This window comes from Photinus pyralis, unplaced genomic scaffold, assembly GCF_008802855.1.
Source record: "Photinus pyralis isolate 1611_PpyrPB1 unplaced genomic scaffold, Ppyr1.3 Ppyr1.4_LG5, whole genome shotgun sequence".
In the NCBI taxonomy this organism is placed as follows: Eukaryota; Metazoa; Arthropoda; class Insecta; order Coleoptera; family Lampyridae; genus Photinus; species Photinus pyralis.
The window spans coordinates 25,233,496-25,255,614 of NW_022170596.1; the positions used below are offsets into that span (position 1 = coordinate 25,233,496).

General features: G+C 35.5%; 2 protein-coding genes and 1 long non-coding RNA gene across 4 annotated transcripts in view; 2 read left to right on the forward strand and 1 right to left on the reverse strand.

Moving 5' to 3' along the window:
• LOC116171173 (farnesol dehydrogenase-like) overlaps positions 1–22,119 on the reverse strand; it is a 37,834-nt gene that overhangs the window by 10,918 nt on the left and 4,797 nt on the right. The window lies entirely within an intron of this gene.
• On the forward strand, positions 15,698–16,858 carry LOC116171175 (farnesol dehydrogenase-like). The gene is made up of 4 exons (XM_031487868.1): positions 15,698–15,903; positions 15,954–16,415; positions 16,458–16,625; positions 16,672–16,858. Exons 1-4 carry the CDS (start codon positions 15,808–15,810, stop codon positions 16,711–16,713), a joined length of 768 nt encoding a protein of 255 aa, XP_031343728.1. The 5' UTR covers positions 15,698–15,807; the 3' UTR covers positions 16,714–16,858.
• LOC116171176 lies at positions 19,574–21,358 on the forward strand. The gene is made up of 3 exons (XR_004145392.1): positions 19,574–19,644; positions 19,734–20,137; positions 20,652–21,358. It is a non-coding gene; the product is annotated as an uncharacterized LOC116171176 (long non-coding RNA).

Genomic DNA, 22,119 nt, shown 5'->3' on the forward strand with positions numbered 1-22,119 from the left:
CGATTAAGAGATACGGCGCTGATACCATTTCCGCTGCACCTTAACCAACACGCTTACTCCCTAGGAAGAACTACCGAGTCAGCCCTGCGCACTGCGTCATAGAGCGGATTGAGAGATCCCTATAGGGATTATATATAATAGTCCAAGTTTTCGACATCCAAAGGCACTCGAAAATACGCCATTTTTTCTATTATTTTTGGGTATTGGTTAGTTCTAGTTCTGAAAGACAGATTTTAAAGCAATTATTGTTGTATACTTTTTTAAACTAAACAAAATTTGTGACAATTGAAGCCCTTAAGCGGCTCTGTAAGTCTAAGAGTTTTGGAGATACATCAGCGTTTCAAAAATTCGTAAATTCTTCAGTTTTAATCAAATTTGCCTATTTTCGCATAAAAACCTCATGAACATTTTTATAATTTTGTTCGTTTGGGGGGATTTTATGGTGAGGCGTCTCCATAAATCCTCACGGAAAGAGCTAGAATGTTGATATCCTCTGGATCCCCAGCATCTCCCATGATAAGAAAGTTGTCATCTTCTTCTTCAGCAAGATCCACTACCTGTTGCATGAATTGCGAAATCTGTGAATTTTTTTCTTTTGCCCGACCTTGCTCGACCATTCAAAAGGGATACCGAATATAGAAGGTCTGTGACAGTAGCAGAAAGCTTACTCACAACACTATGGTTTGAATGAATAACGAATCATATATAAACATGGACATTTTTCCACTAAAAGACAAAAATCAATATTTAATTTGCTTTGCAATTTTTAATTTTTAGCACTTCTTCAACAACAAGTTTATTACGACTCACGACTTACAACAATTCATCGTGCATATTTTGTAAGTTTACTTTCTGCGGAGATCGTTAAGGGCTGAAATTGTCAGAAATTTTGTCTAGTTTAAAAAAGTATACGATAATCGGTTCTTCAGGAGTAAAACTTACAAAAACCAGAAAATGGTAATAAAATGACATATTTTCAAGTGCTGTGTCGCTCGTACAGGTCTTTCAATGTCGAAAACTTGGATTTTTCACATCCATATTGATCCTAACAATTTAAAAGAAAAATTAGAGATGACATATCTGATCCACGGAATGCCCATTTTTTGGTCTAATTTGACTGTACTATAAACAGTCCACCACAACGCGAACTTCCTACTGTATTCCAATCAGGGTTGGAAGGACTACCGCTCAGTGTGAGAAAAGTGCTTATGCATGCAAAGAACGAAACTATCAAAGTTTCCAGTGACAGCAGGGTTGTCCTGCAGGTGCTTGGTCGCTGTAAGATTACCTCTAGGTTGGCTTCAGAATATATGCACTATGCAATAGAGCAAGCAGCAAGCAGCAACACCCTTGAATTTGCGTGGGTTGCAAAGGGCATGCTGGAACAGAACCGATGAGTTAGCCCGGCTGGCCTCAAAACAGGTGTTTTATGGTCTGCACAACAATTTTTATATTATCGATTATCGTCAAAATTTAACAAAGAAAGGGGGCGCGGCAACAAATAATATTGTATACATTATTGTTTATGATTTCTGGGGCTGAAGTTCCATCAGTGAAAATTGTAGGCAATTATGAGCGCTAAAACTCTATATTCCGACTAAATTTTTATTCATTTTCCGGACCCCCCATCGTATATGTACGATCAATATATTCTTGTTCTTGTAATTTGATAACCTTATGATGTTATTAGGGATTGATTTACGGACAAATTACAACACGAATAATAACTGTTTTGTAAAAATTGGGAGCGCTCAAACCATGTCTTCGAGCTCCAAATTGTAAAAAATTTTCCAGGCCCCGCTCCTGTACTCCCTCCCCCCCCCCCCCCCTACTATTCCAATCACACTCATCGCGCCTAGTTTGTTTATTAGCACTCCTGATAGAAGCAGAAAATACGACCCTATAATTTAAGTGAAATAGAAAAATTATGTCGTTGAATTTAACGGTACTAGTGTAAGAGAGATAAAGCTACCACCACTCGTTTGGCTTCACTTTCCAGTTACGAGTATATAGTTCAATGTACACAAACGATGAGACGGCACACCACATACGTTGTGAATGTGCCGACGATCCATGTTGGGGATATCCTCTGGCCGGACATGGCTACGTTGAAAGTCGGATCCCATTCCAGCATCCTTAGGTGCATCTCACGTGTGGGATGGCTTGAGCGACGTTGAGGGGTTGAACGACTCTAGTCAGGGAGGCAGTATAAAGGGCCCTAATTTGGGGCCTAGGTACGCGTGGACCCCGTCTACCCTCCTACTGTAATCCAGAATCCAGAATAGTACTGGGGTATTGCGCGCGCTTTGCACTACCTAGCCCACTATAAAATAAAGGCAATAAAAAAAAAAAAAAAAACATTTCTTGTCACCACTAGCCTAAGTACCCACTTTGGCTACTATTTTGAAAAAAGTGTATTAATATTAGCTGTTTCTTTAGGGAAGCAGTCGTATCATTTAAGCACTCTTTGATTAATTATCGCTTCTACATGTCCAACTTCCCCAAGATTGTCTTTACATACAAATATCTAAAAAAAATTCCAAAACCCACTCGTGGGTGTTGCCGCGTAACACAACTGTAAATGATGAGTAACGGGCAAATATAAACCATAGCAGCTATCACTCGAAGTCTCTAGGTGACTCAGGGGCCAAGAACTCGATGGAACAAACAGACGACAGGCAGACAGACAGGCAGACGACGGAAAATCCATCACAAAAGCGTCAACTCAACTTCGTTGTGTTACGCTAAAAATACAGAAATTTCCCGGAAAGCACAACATATAAGAAACAGTAACGTCAAAAGTTGCTAACATAAGTAACAGCATACAAATTTTTAGAAACGAACAGTAATTTGCGAAGAATTATTTGTTCCATGTAATTAATTACATTATTGAGACTACGACAGAACCCATTTAAATGTTTAGAATATTTCATAACTAAACATGAGTAGATTAATTAAAACGTCGCGTCTTTGCGAGATAAATTTCACGTGCGCGAGAGGTGGAAATTTTCCGTAAGGATAATTTTGATCTAAGCTCTTTATGTATTTTACGCGAAATTCATTATTTCGAAGCGTATACCGTGAGTCTTAAGTCAACTGGCCGTAATTAAACTGTCATCTCTAATCCACGGACAGTGGTCATCCATCACGTGACCACGAGTCGGATGCACCCTATCATTAATTTCATAACCTTTCCGACGAATTTAGTTACAGGACACAATGCTGACCAATTTACGAGAGCTTCTCAAGGATATCGTATACAACATTATATACATTACACATAAATTACAATTTTAAATCAGTTATCCACTTTGGGTCATTTGAAAACTATAACATTTCAGTAGATGACAGATAACGTAAGTGTCCGCGGGCCGAAAAAATTAATACGAACTACCTGGACAAGACAGTTTCCCCAAAGGGTTATAAATTCGTTACAACACGTATACGCTAAATTTGATTCCAATAGACAAAGTCCGGCAAGGATAACGTATTTCTTTAACAATGGACTCCAGTAGAAGGGTTACCGATGAAGATTACATATGTGACCCTTCACTACTTAAGATTTATAAGCAACCTTGGGGTCGCTTTTAAAAATAGAGTATGAAAATTTCTTATTGTACTCGGATTTGGATATGTGATTTATTCAGATTTGTCACCCCTTCGATTTGCGTGATAGATCAATTTTATTGCCACGGGATCGTTCCCCTTCATACTGTGAGAAATTCCGATACCAAAATGACTGGAAAATCAATTTATACCCTTAAATAATTTGTTACACCTTAATAAATACAATCAATTACTACTTTAAAATAACGTCAACCTTTTTTTTGCAGATTTTCCCCTTAAAGCGAAGATTTTAAGGGGGGAAATCGTAATTTTGATAGGTCGATCGCTTATAATTGCATTACGATATTGGCTATTGTTTGTTATCAAACATTGCCAAATGGTCGTAATAATAATTAACAAATTTGTTCTCATAGTACTTCAATCTAATCTACCCCTAAATCAATTAGACCTACACTAAGGGTGGACATTGGTCAGCTAGGGTTGACCGGTTAGTTAATATTCTCTTGTTTTCGATCATATCTTAATATAAGCATGACATATTATACCATTTGCTTACTAATAATAAAATCACCCTCCTTATTAAATTACAACCTGCTTAAAGTCGTGATTTATAAAAGAAGGAAGTCAGAAATGTTCACCGTTTTTTATTTATTAATTAAATACGCGCCGGTCGCAATTCCCATAAGAAATATCATTTACAAAATTCTTGTAATTGTATTGTATAATAGCAAACCATGGGAAGTACCTACCCGGTAGTCGGACACAATACTCGAGTAAAATAAAAATAAAGCTGTAGATATCTTGAGAAGGGTTACACTGTAGCTTCTGACCAGTCGCTAACAATTGCTCCCACTTTCCCTCTAATTCGACCCTAATCAAAGCACTGGACACTTCCGATTGTCCAGGTATGCATTTTTACTTTTTTATACGTGAAAAATCCCCTGCTTGTTACTGCTAAACGGTTACTATGCCTAATGTATTATTTCGAAACTGTATATTTTGAGATACACTTTAACGATTAAAAGGTTAACATTTTGATTTCAATCGGGCCTCGCCATGTAAGTGAAAGTAATGGGATCGATTACACTTTATCTTACATTAATTAAATATAAGCGTTAGCTACCTCTTTTATTTTTTCTTCGGGTACCTTTATTTCACCGAGCGACCTACCGAATTGTTCCTTTAAACCTTCCTTTTGTTTATTACTGTTTAAACGTTTCAGCTTTGATCTAGTCAGTTTACTCCTGGCTATCAAATAAATTTGCAATCAAGCAAGGCGTTCTATTCTCCTCCGAGAGTTGGAAAAATCGCTCAAACTAATCTCAAACATTCTTTGTAAAAATGTAACGTTTGTTGGGCAGCGTATAAGCGTAGCTAACCACATAACTAAAAGCTCAATTATGCAAAAAGAACTAGTCATGAACTTTGAATATAAAATAAATGTATAAACAAATATAGCAACCAAGCTCCTGGACTATAGTTTATCATTGCGTATTATATGGCTAAAGTTATGCTCACTTTGAATTTCATGCAGTGCGGTTCATAACTAACGGAGATGTCAAAAAGGCCTTCACGAACTCCGATCTACAAATTTGATAAGGAATTCACCTGCAAAATTTCATCGTATTCGATCCATCCGTTCTCTTTTTAGATTCGATGAACATGAATCCATAGAGCGAACGATTGGACGATTGAGAACAATTACGGTGCAAGACGCAAAAATCTGTCGTTATCTCTCGGTCTAACATAGTAATGGAACAATTCAGCACAATTCTCGTATGTGGGTTTTTTAAGGGCAATCAAAAGCGCATGCACTCCGGGGAACTGCGAATCAAACCTGCCTTCTTGAAGGAAGGCGATAATTAATTAATAATAATTAGTAACAACAATTCGGGGATTTTTGGAGAGGCATTCGTTCCTGGGTTACGAGATGTTACGTACGTAGTCCAAGGTATTAGTTTTGTTTCGTGCACAAAACGGGATATTAATACGGACCTAGTTTACCAGAGCAAGCAGTGCATAGTCAAAAAGTAATTCGTTCTCAGAGAGACTCCGGCATCGTGTGGTTATTGCGTGTTTTTTATCGGAACGGAAATCTAAACGCGTGCGCATCTACTGTTAAATGAACTAACACCTTGGAATGAATTAATTGTAATGTGCTAGTATCATACAAGCTAAAGAAAAAGAATTATCGTGCACCTCCCTTTTTTACATTGAATTTCCCATTTACTAAAATTCAACCTGTCACAAATTGGGATCCTTAAAGTTTAATTCGAAATGGCCCTCTCTTTTCCTAGCTTTAAATAGCTTAATGGTTTGAAATTTAATTACTAATAGTTTACATAAAGACCTTTACACTTGAAATGTTGATTTTATTTTGACAAATGGGATTATAAATAACCCACGAACTTGGTTTCCTTTACGGTGAAGTTTAAGAAATTCCTTAGAATGGACCACAAATTTAAGGGGTCATTTTAATTATACACTTTACAAAGACAATACTTTACGAAGTTCATAAATTTATCGAGTGAATTTGACAAAATACACCTTTCTATTTACAATTTTTTTCCTTGACGTGTAAGATATGGAATTCTTACGGTTAACTATTGCAACTCATCATTTTGGGGTAGCTATCAGATGTTTTCCACTAGATGCATACTTAAAAAACCCGCCGGCTTGCAATAACCTCTAAGCAAAGTCTCTTTGGATTGGATTTGTTGACGATTGATTGTGAAATACAGGCTGGCTCCTGATGCGAATTCTTCTGTTGGTCAATACAATGTTGTTGCGAAAATTGTAGTGGCATACACAGTCAATTTACTTGGATTGTTATTAAAACTTGATTTGACGTATAGGAAATCTCTTGGGCAAACTTTTACACTGACTACCTTTCTTCTTAACGGCGCGAATACTGAGCCTGAATATTATTGATTTTACTAACAGTTTTCTTTGTTGTAATTTCATTTTACACATGAAACCACACATTCGCCTCCCTTTTACATTATTGCACGCGTCAATATACGGTGAAGTTTTTGCCGATGAACGCGTTTCTTTACTAACTGAAATATGCACGATACTGCATAAAAATCCCTTGGTAAAATTTTATACACACTCTTGTGAACTGGCACCTTTTGGTAAATATTGGTCACGATTGATGCACGTAGTTTATGCTGAATATTGCGGAACTATTCACTTTTCACAATGATGCAAAATGAAACTTGGATTTTTATCACTAGGGCAAAAGATGATCTTCTAAAAACCCACTTGTTAAAAAAATGGACACTCGACAAGGATTCAATTTAGAACAATTAATTCATTGTCGATCGTGTGAGAAATAAAGGAAAGCGCGCCGTATTACAATCAAAAAATAAAAACTTTGGCTCTTTAAACTTTTAAATTTAAATTTTTCTTCCGCGTACTTTTAATTTTAATTAATTTTAAGCAAAAAACTGCTCTAGTTACAATCTGTTTAGAAATTCATAGCATTGTTTGACTCAACACATAGCCACATCTTCGCCTTCGGCAGCTGCGCCGCCTCACCTCGCTACCTTACAAATTTTGGAGGGTTTCTTTGACTTTTTCAACTACTTATAGCTTGTAAAAAGACTTGTAAAATAATTCCATGAATTCCAAAAGAGTTCTATGAATGCTTTCAAGTTTGTCGTGCTATTAAAGTTTTTCTTCTATCGCGATTTTTGACTGTCTGTCCGTCCGTCCGTCTGTGTACATGATAACTCGCGAACGGGCTCGAATTTTCCAATTGTGTTTTCAGTAATAGGTAGGAATTGGTAAAGGGATTCCGATCAACCGGAAGTGACCTTCTGGCTCCTTGTCTATGTTGGTTCAGTTTATTGTTTTTAACTTTATTTTCCACGCGTTACAGGATTTCATATCATTTGAAGGTAGTCGTATTCACCAGCAGAAAAGGCGTTTACTTGTCTTCGAGCACAAAATGTAAAGTATGTGATGAAGTTGCTATACTGCATAAAATTAATCACAAATGCTAATTTTGAATAAATACTCTCCTTTACCAGGGACAACAAAAATGTGTCTTTCGTCTTTAACGTCATTATTCAAGTGCCTTCACAGAGTTGTATATGGGTCAACCGGGATGAATGAAAAAAGGTTCGATGCACGAATTATTCATAATTTAGGTGGTCTTTGGGACCACGTGCTACGTTTACTATTTAAATTTCCAACACACTTTCGGGCAGTGTACCTGAGTTTTTTTTTGTGAGCGTACGGTTACTACTAAATACTAGAAATAAAGTCCTGCATTATTATCAATGCGCTTATATACAACTAAAAGTTCGTTAATCGGGATTGCAATAAATTTTTTTTGATACAAGAGGCCCCAATTCTGTCTCAAGGGCATTCGTATGGAATTTTAACGAGTTTTTTAGACTGTGTGATTTATTTTTTCACGTTCACCTCGAATCTTCTGTAAATAACCGGACAGAGGTGTACTGAATTTGAGGGGGTTGTTAACTTCATTGAAACATAATAAGGATTATCTTTTCATTTTATTTTTGTACACCACAGCCAGCCTGCACGATTCATTGACTTACAAGACGAATTAATCAACGTGATAGACGTGTAATTTGATGATGGCCAAGGACAGGTAACCAACAAGGTCGTCTTAAATTCGCGTCTTTTGAATGCATGTAAATTGAAAGTTCGAAGTGTTGAATCCTATAATTTCTAATGTCGTCAAAAGTAAAATCGTACAATTAAGGCGCATACATTAATTTGGGCAGCAATCGCTTTTCGGGGATGGTGATCTCACGTTGAAAGGATTTATCTCTTGTCTGGCGATAAATTTGTGGACTGGTCGGTTGTGGTCAATGTATAAATAGAATTTAAATTTGAAAATATTTCGAAACAAAAAGTTGACTTTTTGGTAACTTCTGCATTAAGGTACCTACTACATTTCCGTCTTTCTAGACGTGAGCTGCTGATCTTACACTTTGACATATCATTAATTAATCTAGATGTTCGGAGCGACAAATGTCAATGTGGCATTTAAAAAAAAATAAATTTTAATCTACCCCCTGGACAAAATCAAAGTGCTGTGTTTTCCATTTGAGGAAACACGCAAAAGAAAATCTAAAAAGAAACGTAATTTTTGGGGCAAAAAAGTTGTCAGTCATTTTAACAACTTAAAATCTGTTTTATTACAAAGAATTTTAAATTTCTTCAGAATCCATCGCCTATACTTCGGAAGAAACTTATTTTTCCTTTTTTCACTGCTAATTTCCAATAGTCCAGTCAAATTACGGTTTGGGCTGGATGTTGTCACTTCACTCAACGAAACCAAGTGTATCCTATGTAAAAAAATCCGCTGAATCCGAAAATCATAGTCCCCCTGGCCGGAAACGGCCGGAACATATTGTTATTAACAAAAAACGAAGAAAAAATGAGAAAATGTCGTGTTTTTTCGCATTTGACTTTGAATATCTCGTTAACTATTGCTCTGATGGAAAGAATGAATAGAAATTAACTTGTTTAGAATAAAATTTTCTATAAGATATAGTTGGTCTGGAAAACTCATTTTCAACTGTTATTCTTTTTTGTGGAAAAATGTAAAAAATGAATCTCTAAAATTAACAGTTTGTTCTCGATTTGTTATTACCAAGTAAAACTGATCCGATCTTTTTGAAAATCCGTATTTGGCCGCTTCTTTTGATAACAAAACAACATAACAAACCCGATCACCGTAGGTTTCATAGTAATTGATTAATTAAATAAACAAGTAAAAAAAGGGATGCTTTGTCTTTCAAACTGGGGGACTACAAGAGAGTTCCCAATTTTTTTATACATAGTTTAACCCTAAAACAATCTTTTCCAATAATTGCCCCGATAATATTTGCAAATCAACGGACTGTGGAATTTTTTTAGTTAACTAACAAATTGAATAGCTTCCGAGATATAACAAGAAAGTTAACTCTATAATCGGCCCTTGCCACTCGAATCAATAATAATCATTCATTTTGGTGAAATAGAAGCATAAAAAAGTTCACATTGTAAAGAAGCGATCGGTGCGACCCGATTTGCAAAATAATTTTTGGTTGTTTCGAAAACTGGCTTCAAAGTCAAAAGCTGATTTCTAGGATTAATCGGATTTGGACGTTTTTTTTTTAATGTACGTCTTTCAGAGAACTTTCCATTCGCCTATTATAGAGTTATATTTTTTGTTATATTGCGGGAGTTATTCCATTTGGTAACTAAGAAAATTCTTCGAATTCCGAAAAAAACTTCTACAATCCGTCGATTTGTAAGAATCATCGGGACAATTATTGGAAAAGATTGTTTTAGGGTTAAACTATGTATAAAAAAATTGGGAACGCTCTTGTAGTCCCCCAGTTTGAAAGACAAAGCATCCCTTTTTTTACTTGTTTATTTAATTAATCAGTTACTATGAAACCTACGGTGATCGGGTTTCTCATATTGTTTTATTATCAAAAGAAGTTACTAAATACGGATTTTCAAAAAGATCGGATGAATTTTACTTGGTAATAGCAAACTGTATCTTATAGAAAATTTTATTCTAAACAAGTTCATATCTATTCATTCTTTCCCTCAGAGCAATAGTCAAAGAGATATTCGAAGTCAAATGCGAAAAAACACGACATTTTCTCATTTTTTCTTCGTTTTTTGTTAATAACAATATGTTCCGGGAGTTTCCGGACAGGGGGACTATGATTTTCTGATTCAGCGGATTTTTTTACATAGGATACACTTGGTTTCGTTGAGTGAAATTACAACATCCAGTTTGTACTATTTTTAAAGCTAATTTGCCTGGACTACAATGGAAGTTTATTGAAGAAGGTTACAGAGATATAGGAGTAAAATCGTTTAAAAGCTTCAGATGTAGTTTTTGGAATTACTACACGATTTAAATATATTAACCTAGCTGAATGCACCAGAGAGTTTGAAACTGATTGGCCACCTCTTAAATAAAAAATACGTTGAACTTTGAAGATGTACAGAAGTCTAAATGGAAGCACTTTCAGAATTTAAAAAAAATGCATAAGAATACTCACCCCTCCTAACGCGAAAAATCTGTCTTACAATACTTTTTTGCACTACAACATAAGAATGAACTGTAGTAGTATAGGCCCCACCACAGCAGGATAACCCGTACTGTATCCTACTTTCCACAATCGCAAAATAAATTGTTGGCAAGAAAGGCAGTGGACAAACATACTTCAATAAATAAAATTTCCTCACATATTTATATATTTTTTTACTCCAGTTATATGGTTCTTCCAATTGCAGTTTTCATCCAGATGTATACCCAGATACTTTATATCACACACCTGCTCAACCACAATACAATTAGCACAAAAATTAGAATTTTTTTCTTCTTTTAAACAGTTTCCACGTTTGTATTATATTTTCCAAGCCAAAAGACGTACTTGCTGTATAACAGAAATCCGTGTCGTCGGAAAAACAAGTTACAGAACCGTTACAATTTCCCGAACACAATTTATTTATACGGAGTGGCCCAACGAGAAGGTATACAGAGGGCTTTTAGGGTAGGTATTAAATTTAGAAATTTCGAAAAATCCTCAAACACGTCAATTTTGTATTCGAGGGGGACAACTTTTGGAATATAAATCACGAACCCAAGGCGTCGCCCCTCTACTTAGAGAGCTTAACCCCTCAAATTCTATGGCAAATGGCACATTATTTGACAGCCAATTTAATCGTGATTACTAACCTGCTTTGCTTTTTAAATTCTATTGATTCGTTTCGGACAACTGACAGGTTCACTTAAGTTTAACAAACAAATTGAAGCGTCAAAATAAAATTTTAATACAAGGTGACTTAGATAGCATTTGTTTTGGTTTTTTTAGAAAAAAAACCATTTCAAATGCGAATTATCTCCGAAACGAATCAACAGAATTTAAAAAGCAAAGCAGATTAGTAATCACGATTAAATTGGCTTTCAAATAATGTGCCATAGGATTCCATTTAAAATTTTAGGGGTTAAGCTCCCTACGTAGAGGGGTGAAGAGTTGGGTTCGTGATTTGTATTCCAAAAGTTGTCCCCTTCGAATACAAAATTGACGTGTTCGAGGATTTTTCGAAATTTTCTAAATTTAATACCATAAAAGCCCTTTGTATACTTCTCGTTGGGCCACTCTGTATATATAATAAAAAAATCGGCCCAAGAATAGAGCCTTGTGGAACTCCACAGGTAATGGGTAGAAACGAACTTGTAACTGGATCTACACGTACACACTGATTTCTATTCGAGTTGTGTGCCACTCTCTTTATACCCGCTTCATACAGCCGCTCTGCAGGCTTAAGTTAACTATTTTTGATAAAACTGGACTAATTAAATCATTAACACTTTTTACCACCTTTTTCCACCGAATCCAGGGGGAAAATGATTTTTGATTATAATCACAAGGAAATAGTTTTTTCTATTCATTTAAACCGTAATCATCAGCCGCATCCAAAGCGTTCCTCAGATTTTCCTCAGCGTTTTTAAAGAACATGTTAAATTCGCTTGCTATGTTAAGAGGGTTTGTTAGCATAACGGTAGATTGCTCAAATTCGTGCACGCAATGAAGTGTAGCATCTTTTTCGTTAACGTCCAAGATGTTATTGATAATCTGCCACTTTCAAAATTACTTTTACTAGCTGCGTACAGACTCAACCGATTTGTTCAACGTACACTGATACGACGGTAATTTACGTGTATAAATAATTATATATTAGCTAATAAATTAACTTGTAGCATTGTCTGAAGATGACAATAGAAAATATACGACTTATTTTTGTTTAATATATTTACCACAAGCATCCTAAGAAATCCAATGTTTGGGGCAAAAAAATTTCAACTTAAAATCTTTTTCATTACAAAGAAACTGAAATTTACGCTTATACGCTTCAAAAGAAAAACAATATTTACACTACGCACGCACTGTGCAAATTTCGAATACATACGTTAATAAATAATAAAAGGTTTGCAAGAGCCTAAAAGATAATGCAAGAGTCTTCTAGAAGCTTTTAGAAACCCTGTAAGTTTCTCATCTTTTAGTGTTGAAATTCTTTAAAACCTGAGCTCTAAGGAGGGATTTTTAAGAACGTATAGGATCTGTAAAAGTCCCCAATAATTTAAAAAAAATCTCCAAGGGCCTTTGAGATCCTCACTTTTTTTTCAAATCTGCATTTTAATTGATGTCGCTAATAACGAAAGTGAAAAAAAGTGTATTATACCAAACGAGCACTGTGTCTTAACTCCATGAGTTGATTGCAATGCCACCTTTGTTTTAAGCCCCGCGGTTGCGCGTCATTATGCAACGGGGTTATTATTATTATTACGTATTAAAAATGTTGGCCATCCTTTCTTTGTAATAAAACTATGGAATTTACTAACTTCACTTGAATTTTTTGTTCACGTTCCCAAACCCAAATTTTTTTAATGTAAAAGCGGCTCCCAGTTACATTACGGAACGGAAGATTTTCAGAGCAGTTTGAGAGAATACCTCTAAATTAAATAGTGTTCAAAATTTACAAAGTGGCATTATGGCACTAACGATCTAGTCCAAATTCGCGTTTTACGAACAGATTGTGGCCAACATAATCGTCCTTCTCAGCTAACAATTTAAAACACAGTGAATCAGTTACTGATATTGGACGTTCTGTGCATCATTGCACACATACACACCACTGAAAATATTGCTGCTTTTGCTGAAGATGGAGAAGAAGATCCAAAATTTATCAACGCAGAACATTCGTAAATTGGGGGATGATGATTTTTGGAACAACATTATCTTCGGCGATGAGGCTCATTTTTCGTTCTGTTTCAACGAAAGTTCTTTAATTTGGATTTAAGCTTTTGGATTTTTTCGCAAAAAAATCAAAATAGAAATTTAACGGGTTCTAAATTATTTTTTGACCAGATTGTCCAAATTGGTTTTGGTAACATTTGAAAAAACAAATTGGTTGATTGTAAGTCGACGACCGAGCCGTTTGTTTCGACGTTTTTTGCTTTTCCGTAAGCCCTTGTTCGTTTATCGCTTCAGGAAGGCAGTTGTTGCCTTGGAGTTTGATGATTATCTCAGATTTCACTTTCCTAATGAGGCAAATTGAGTTTTGTAAGCGATAAAAACCACGAGCTTGGGAACTGCAAAAGCTACAGTTTTGCGGAAGCTGATTAACAAAAACAATCTAGAATTGATACTAAGAAAAGACATTAATGATCGATTAAACATGTTCGTCGGGATTAACGATTCGCCATTTTATAAATAGTGCCAAGTAACAAAGAGTAATGGGACTTAATGGTAGTAGATGGTAGATATAAAACAACAATAAGTCGTGAGTAAGTTTTCTATTGGCGATCGATTTCGACGATTATCATTGTCATGCTACAAGTTATATAGTGAATTTTTTAAAATTAATTTTACAGTTAAATTACCGTCATGTGGTTATAAAAATTTGTAATTAATGATGAAAGAAAATTTTTATAACCACATGACGATAATTTAACTGTAAAATTAATTTTAAAAAATTCACTATATAACTTGTAGCATGGCCTTATTGTTGATTTATATTTACCATCTACTACCATCAAATCCCAACAATATAAAATGGAGCAATTTATCTCTAAAATAATGGGATTTTACTTTTGCTTTTTCCGTACCGTAAAGGGCCCTTATTCGAGAAAGTTAAAAAATTAGCGGTTTTAAACACATCACGCAAATTTCGCTAGTACAAAAAAGCATTGTCGAAAATATACTTTCGTAAGATCTATTGCCTATCGTTTCTCGTGTTCGTGTTCCCATTAACAGAGTGAAGAAAAACCATTAAGAAACAGTAAAGCACAAATTGTGAAGTATTGATATTAAAGTCTTCGCCTATAAATATTGACCGACCTCACTAACTTTGGAGTTATATTAATTAAAGTGTGGTTTGTTCGTAATTTTTATAATACGAAGATATACTAGAAATGATTATATTCAGAAGAAAAATCTAAACAGAAATTACGTTTTGTCCGTAAAAATCCAATGAACATCACTAAGTGGTTCATTTTCCCTGAGAAACCATAAGTCAATAAATCATGGCAATTTTCCTATCGAGATGGTCAAATAATTCATTATTTAAATTGGGATCAATCTTGTGAACTCTAAATGGGGTTTCAAACTTCTAAAGAATTTACGGTTTCACATACATAGAAATTCAAAATTTTTATTTCGAACGAAAGCGGAAGTTCAACTCCCTGAAATGGGAAAGTCTATTTCAGTGTAGATACGTAAATAAGCAAAATTGCCGTATATAGGACTCCCAAAATCCACAAGTGAAGCCTTTGATTACGGAAACGGTGACTGTACGGTGTGCATTATGGTCTGACGGTGTTATTGGTCCATATTTTTTGAGAATAACTAAGGACGAGCACTTACAATTAATTCGGAGCGCTAAGGCCGTATGTGAGCCGATTATTTTTCGAGAGAAATTGAAGATTATGACCTGGAAGTCACGTGGTTGGGGCAACTGGGCGCACAACACTGCCACTATTGCAAGAAAAATTTCCAGGACAAGTAATTTCGCGATTGGGTGATGTACATGGACCTCCAAGATTCTACGATTTCACGCGTAGGGATTTTTTTGAGGTATGCGAAAAATCATATTACGCAAACAATCCTCTTGATCAACAAAGCCAACATTCCAAATGTTATGGTCGATTTATTGCCCGAAATGTTCCAAAAAGTTATTGATAATTATCTCAAAAAGATCGAGTCCTGTATGAAGTGTCGTGGAGGACATATAATGGTAAGGTCCAAACCTCGGTCCAAACTATACAAAGCAATTAAAATTTCATCATTATCTGAATATTTAATGTGGTTTTTTTAACTTTACTTTCCCAGGCGGAAATTGACAATACATTAGTTTAAAAAATACTGTGATAGCATACTTTACACGTCAAAAAAGAATTAATAATCGTGTCGATCTAAGCTAGTAGCGAAAAAATAATTGTTTCATGTCAAAATAAAATATATCAAATCCCTACACTACGAGGACGTCGTCAGCAATTATTCGTACCTACATCAAATTACCATAGAATAAATTTCATTTCGTGTTATGGGTGTTGATTTATTCATCATTAAGAAGACACAAGCCTGGCTAATTATTCTCTGAGAATCATGTACCTACACCAAAAATAACATATTATCTCTGTTCTTTGCTTAGAAATACGGTGTCATATTTGCGCCATCTGCCCAGTGGGAGATGAAAGAATTTGAAGGAAAAGTTGCAGTTGTCACCGGTGCAAGTTCCGGCATCGGCAGTGCCATTGCCCAAAGACTTGCGGAAGAGGGAATGATCGTAAGTTATACTAGAGTAGGTTTCAAGCTTTTATTCTTATATTCCACTAGGTAGCAGGTCTCGCGCGAAATAGCGGCAAGGTAATTGAAATGGCAGAGCAATTGGGAAATAAAGGCCAAAATATTCACGCAATTGCCACCGACGTCACCAAAGAGGACAGTGTTCGAAAAGCATTCGATTATATCAACAAAAACTTGGGTGTAATACATGTGCTTGTTAATAGCGCGGGAATTAGCAAGTTTGCGTTGCTCACCAAAGGCTCCCCAGACGAATGGAGAGCTATTTTGGATACTAACGTTGTAGGATTGTCGATTGTGACCAAGGAAGCGATTGCAAGCATGACAGCGAATGGAGTACACGGGCATATAATACACATTAACAGTGTTCTTGGACATTTCCATTTAAATCAACACTCAGGGCATTTCTACGAAGCTTCCAAGTTTGCAGTTACATCTCTCACTGAATCACTTCGCAAGGAACTAATTGAGATGAAGAGCGGGATAAAAATTACGGTAATATCACTTTTCGAAAGTCATACCTACGACTTATTGTAGAGTATCAGTCCGGGCATAGTTGACACTCCGATGTTGGACACCACTTTACTCGGTGTAGAAGGCGCTGGCGAAATTATTGATGCCTTTAAAAGAACCAATCCAGCGTTACATGTCAATGATGTTGTTGACGGCATTATTTACGTACTCAACACTGCTCCCCACGTTCAGGTTGGGTATTTATATCCTCGGTTTACGCGAATTATTTAATTTTTAGGTACATGAGCTTATTATGAGGCCCGTCGGAGAGCAAATTTAGAAATTTCCAGAACCTGAGAACAAAGGACGATCAAGTAGGCAGCAGGGCTGGTGTCACATTACTCAGCCAATTTTGAATATTATATGTATTAGGATAAAGGGTGTAAAAATGTAGTGGCTACTACTTCATAGAAATTTTTGTGCAAAACAAATTTTAGTTTCAATTATCTAGTGAACTAGTGAGACCTATCAGTCCATATCCACGATTTGATACCCAGTTTTTTGTATGACGTTAATCTTCTGCTTCTGATTCATACCTTTTGAATTTCTGTGCGTTTTTACACATTATTTTCAAAGTGTTTTCATTCTTCATTCATTTCTTGACATAAAAATATACGAACTATCAGAAGTTATTGAGCGCCCTTTAATGTTTTACGTGCCTATATTCGTTTAGTGCAAATGTTACTTCGATATTCAATGGGATATTGCAATATTTTATACCTTATATTATAATTTTATTTTTAGGAAACATCCCTATTACAATGAAAGGGCACAACATAAAGAACAAACAGAAGAAAGTTACGGGATAATAAATTCACACTCGCTTCTAATAATTACCTCGCTATACACAGAAAAAGAAGCAAAGATGGAGGAAATGTATCCAAAACTCTACCCTAAGAGGGCGTACACCTAAATAGGGTCGTGAAAAAACTGTATGGAGTCGATTCCTTTAGGAATATTAAAATTACTTCAAACAAAATTAATTCCCTGCCCTATGCGGTTGTATAAAAATTTTTTATTAATCGCTCAATGCGTTATCCAATAACGTAACTTAACTTTAAAGTACGACCCATCAGAAAAAAACTTCTTTGTTCTTGTTGTTTGAATCAATTCTTTCACACACCGGTATTTGTGCATGCCGCCCTTGAAGTTAAATGTAAACCTTCAGTTTTGTACTTCAAATAAACTACGAATAATAATAATAATTTGCGTACCCAAATTGGTACGAGCTCATTTGCAATCAGCTTAGAATCAAATTTTTAACGTATCCAAATGATACGCGTCGTCTCCTGAAATCAAGCAAAAATCCTCGCTCTCCCACTTCTCTCGCCCGATAGAAAAACCGAAACGGGCCTTCTCTTCTAAACTCAACTGGCGTACCCTAACAACCAACAACTAACGCAGATTTCGGCTCAAATGGAATGAACGCTTTCTCAAATACGTTTCTTGTTATCGACAGAAACGCGTTTGTTCACCTTCGCTACGAAGCGGTATATGTATCAATTTTCCTATGTTGAAGAAAAGTTAAAGAGTTTTTGTTATTAGGGTTTTTTTATAATGAAAAAGAATATTTAAATAGATGAAATACCTCACATGTTTTTAAAGTAAGTATACAGTGCGATTTATTAACAAGTAGACATGGGGATTTACATTTATTATTTTTCCCTATGTCAACTCTTAAGTGACAAAATCTCTTCTGAAGGGTGCCTAATTATATGCAACCAAAATTACTTCTTAACAAACAAAAATCTGGCTGTCATATTAATTAATTTGAATATTGTTGCTTTGGCTTCCCAAAAAATAAATCTTTTACGCTTCTTAAACTGATACCGCCACTATACCAATTGACAATATCAACGTTTTCTTCAGTTGAATACATCTGACACGAACGCGAATAAAAATACGGAAGCCAAAACGACAAACAGCCAGATCTTTATTTGTTTTATGAAGTTATTTTAGTCGCATAAAATTAGGCGCCCTTCAGATGAGATTTTGTCATTTAAAAGTAGGCATAGGGAAAAACGTACAATATACGTAAATCCCTATGTCCACTTCTTCATAAACAGCATTGTAGATGTAGATACATTTCTATGTTTGTTTGTTGACGTGTAAATTTATTGTGTACCCAATTGTTATTTACAAATGAAAATGAATAAATGAACAAAATACAAATTGAAAAACAAATTTTTGAAACGGCAAGCGGCCACCTGTTACATACCTGAGTTATCACTGACTAATTTAAGAATTTGCCCGAAGTGAAGCTTCTTTTCTTTAACTTTTTTTTTACAAAAGGCCACCAAGCTCCTGAAATTGAAAAGCTGAAGATCAGCACAGTTTATGCCTAGAACACAATAGCAAGTTTTCTTATGGTAGATTTCTAGAACTTGGAAGGTAAACCATCTATCTAAATAAGGGATGCATAGAATATTCATTAAATCAGGACAAAATAGTCAAAAACAAAGGTTTGGAAGATGCCGAAGGTAACGATTTGATTAAATTAACTGAGCTGTGTATGAGTGAAACCTTTTTCCAAATTGGCTAAAATGATCTCCGTTTAACACTAATTTTTTTATGGACCAAATTTGTTACGGATTTACACCACGACTTGGCTTCGGATTTGGAATATTCTTTGAAAAATAATAAGCATAAGGTATAGTAAGTGTATTACAACTCCTTTTGAAAAATAGGAGTGAATCAAACTTATCGTCGCAGTGTGGTTTGTCACTAATTTCTGTCTGAAGAAGTCGAAAACGACATGAAAAATTTTGAATACAGACTTATTTATCAAGAAGAGCGTGGAAATTTTTTACGCTAAATTTTCGAGCAGTCAGCTCAATTTGTTTAGGTTAAGACGCAATTCGTGATTTTTATAATAAATTTGTGCAGAACCAAGTTAACCAAAGTTACACAATAAGATTAACGTGTTAGTGTTGCTCGATTTCGGAAAAATTTCCGTCGTATTGAAAAAGTAAGCATCAGTTGTATAGCGAGACCTTTCCTTAAGATTATTAATTCTTATTAAAAGTTTCAGTCCGCACAGCAACATCAAATTTGTCATCTTATTCATCAAGTCAGTTTTGTGTGTCATCTAATTATGTGTTATAAAGCGAAGTACAGAAGCTGTCAGCATTTGTGTGAGAGATAAGTGCGCCTAACATCGCAAACCTTTTACTGGCAGATTATTTGGATTATTAATTTTTAAAAACTGTAGGTAAGTGATTTAAGATTATTTTTCTTGTCGACCGCCTGAGTTCGGGGTAATATGTCCAAACGGACTTAGTAAACTTTTCTTTCTTTTAGGGATTTTGAGGATTCATGCGTTTCGGAATAAATGTTTGTCATTGTCAATCAATTAATTGTGTGTTTATTCGAAAGTGCGCCCCAGATAGTTTCTATTTGCGGATGTTTCGCGAGTCTCCCAAATTAAGAAATTTAGGTCAATGTTGGGATTTTTTTAGCAGATGACGGAAGTATAGGAGGAGATATTATATAACACTAAGTTTCATTTTGATTTTTTGCATACTGAACAATATGAAGAAAAAAATCGTCAATATCTGGTATGATAACGATACGGAAAGTAAACGGAAAAAATAGCCACGATTTCTTAAAAAACCAAAAAAAGCTATCCTCTGTCGAAAATAGTAAACTGCATAGTTCCAAGAGTGATTTGTGAGGATAAATTGGTGTGTTTGAAATTAAGAAAGGTACCTGCTTAACAATTATCTTAATATATTTGCATACTCAAGAATAATCAACATTCTTTACATTTTATATTACAGTAAATAGCTAGGTATTAAGATAACTAGGTGTTTTATAGGACAATGCAAATTCTAAATCCGTGCGACCGAAGGAGGCGAGGTTTTAATTGCCCAACCATAAAACACCGTGTTATCTTAAGATGTTTATATCACTGAAGCTTATTTGATCTGAAATCGTCTTTTATTGATATCTCTGCAGGAAAAAAAATGTTTCTCAAGGCTGAGGTATCAAGATTAAATGAACCTCAGAAACAGTTTAAAATGTCAATGTTATAAAAAGGTTTATTATCCATGAGATTTATAATAAATATGCATTTTAGCGTTTTTTGCTGTGAAAAGTAGGATAATGTTTATCATTGATTATACTGATAAAAAAGATTTGTAAAAAATCTGGATTGCTCATTGGGAAACATTTTTAATGTCCATAATACTTCTACGGATCATTATTAATCAATTCTAGTTTCCAAATGTGAAGCGAAAAACTTCAATAAATCAACAAGGGCGTCCAGTTTATTTCATTATCGCTTCACCCGAAATTCCATGTAACAATCGACATTACTCGACTGCCGAGTTTGGAAATTTTAATCCGGCCAAATAAGTGAGTATAATAAATTAATCGTAAGTAATTAATTGTGTTGCAGCCAACTTCGTTTAATTAGTCTGTACCTAGTGTTAAAAGAACCGCGCTTAATTAACACGAATTTCAAGATGAATCCCCGATTTGTAGGTCAGCAATCAACCGAATACCCCGGCCGGCTAGAAGATCTTACCGGCTTCTCCGTTTTGGCTTCGTGTAATTTTGGTAAATTTTGCATTTGAACATAGCGTAATTAATTCAAGGGAAGCGTTTGATATCTTCATTCCGATAAGAATGAAGGGGTTTCGTTGTGCTTGGTTAGTTTTCCCGTATCTAATAAGTACCGTTAGTTAATTTGTGCTTCAGTTACCGCTAAGTAGTCGCTGTCGTGTCCATGTGCCGTCATTTTGTTTTAGGTATTTGCCAGCGACCACCGCCATTTGCCCCCCCCTCCCCCCCAGATCTCTAGAGTTTTTCGTAGGTTCCAAATTTCCGTTCCGAAACCGACGCCCTCGACTAGGAACAAGGGTCGAAACCTCCTGATGGCGCTCAAGATTTCCGTACCGTTCCGCCGACCATCAGATCTAGGTTGCCACCGCTTTGACAAGCTGGTTCGACTTTAAGCAAAATAAATCATTTTTCTGTTAAATTAAATTTTATTTTAATACCGAAAATCATACCGTTTCAAGACCTTAACACGCGAACTACCAAAGTTTGTCCCAGCCCGAATGTAAAATTGAAGAGTGCAAACTAAATCGGCGGTAAACCAAAAAATAAAGTGATAATATCTGCGGGATTTGAGTTTAATCTGCACCATTAATCATGAATGTGAAATCATAAAAAATGAATGCAAAGCGCGTATCGCGTGTAAATTAAACGAGGTGCTAAATTGAATGCACGAATACTGAGTTTCACAATAACTTCGAAACTTTCCATTCATTAATGAGCACCAAAAAGTTGCAGCGTATTGTATAAACAGGCAGCGTATTATTTTACTTTGCTTATGTTTTGCGTATGAATGAAGCCTTGGATTGATCGATACGAAAATCGAGCCTTTGAAGAAATAAGCGGTGCAATCGAATCCAGACTGCAGGCGTCCTCTACAGAAACCCTACCCAGTGAGGCATTTAGTATCAGCATGGACTACATTCCAAGGCAATAAGGTACAGGGTTTGATCTTTACTATTTCCGTTTTGTGCGAATTGTCGGAAATTTAGACTAAATCGCATGCCAAATAATGCACGATTTATTTAAAAATGTATAATTGCATATTGTTTACTGATAAATTGAATTATTTGGTAGTTTAAGTGGATCGGATAAGGAAGGATTGGGATTGAGTGCGTACAGTGAG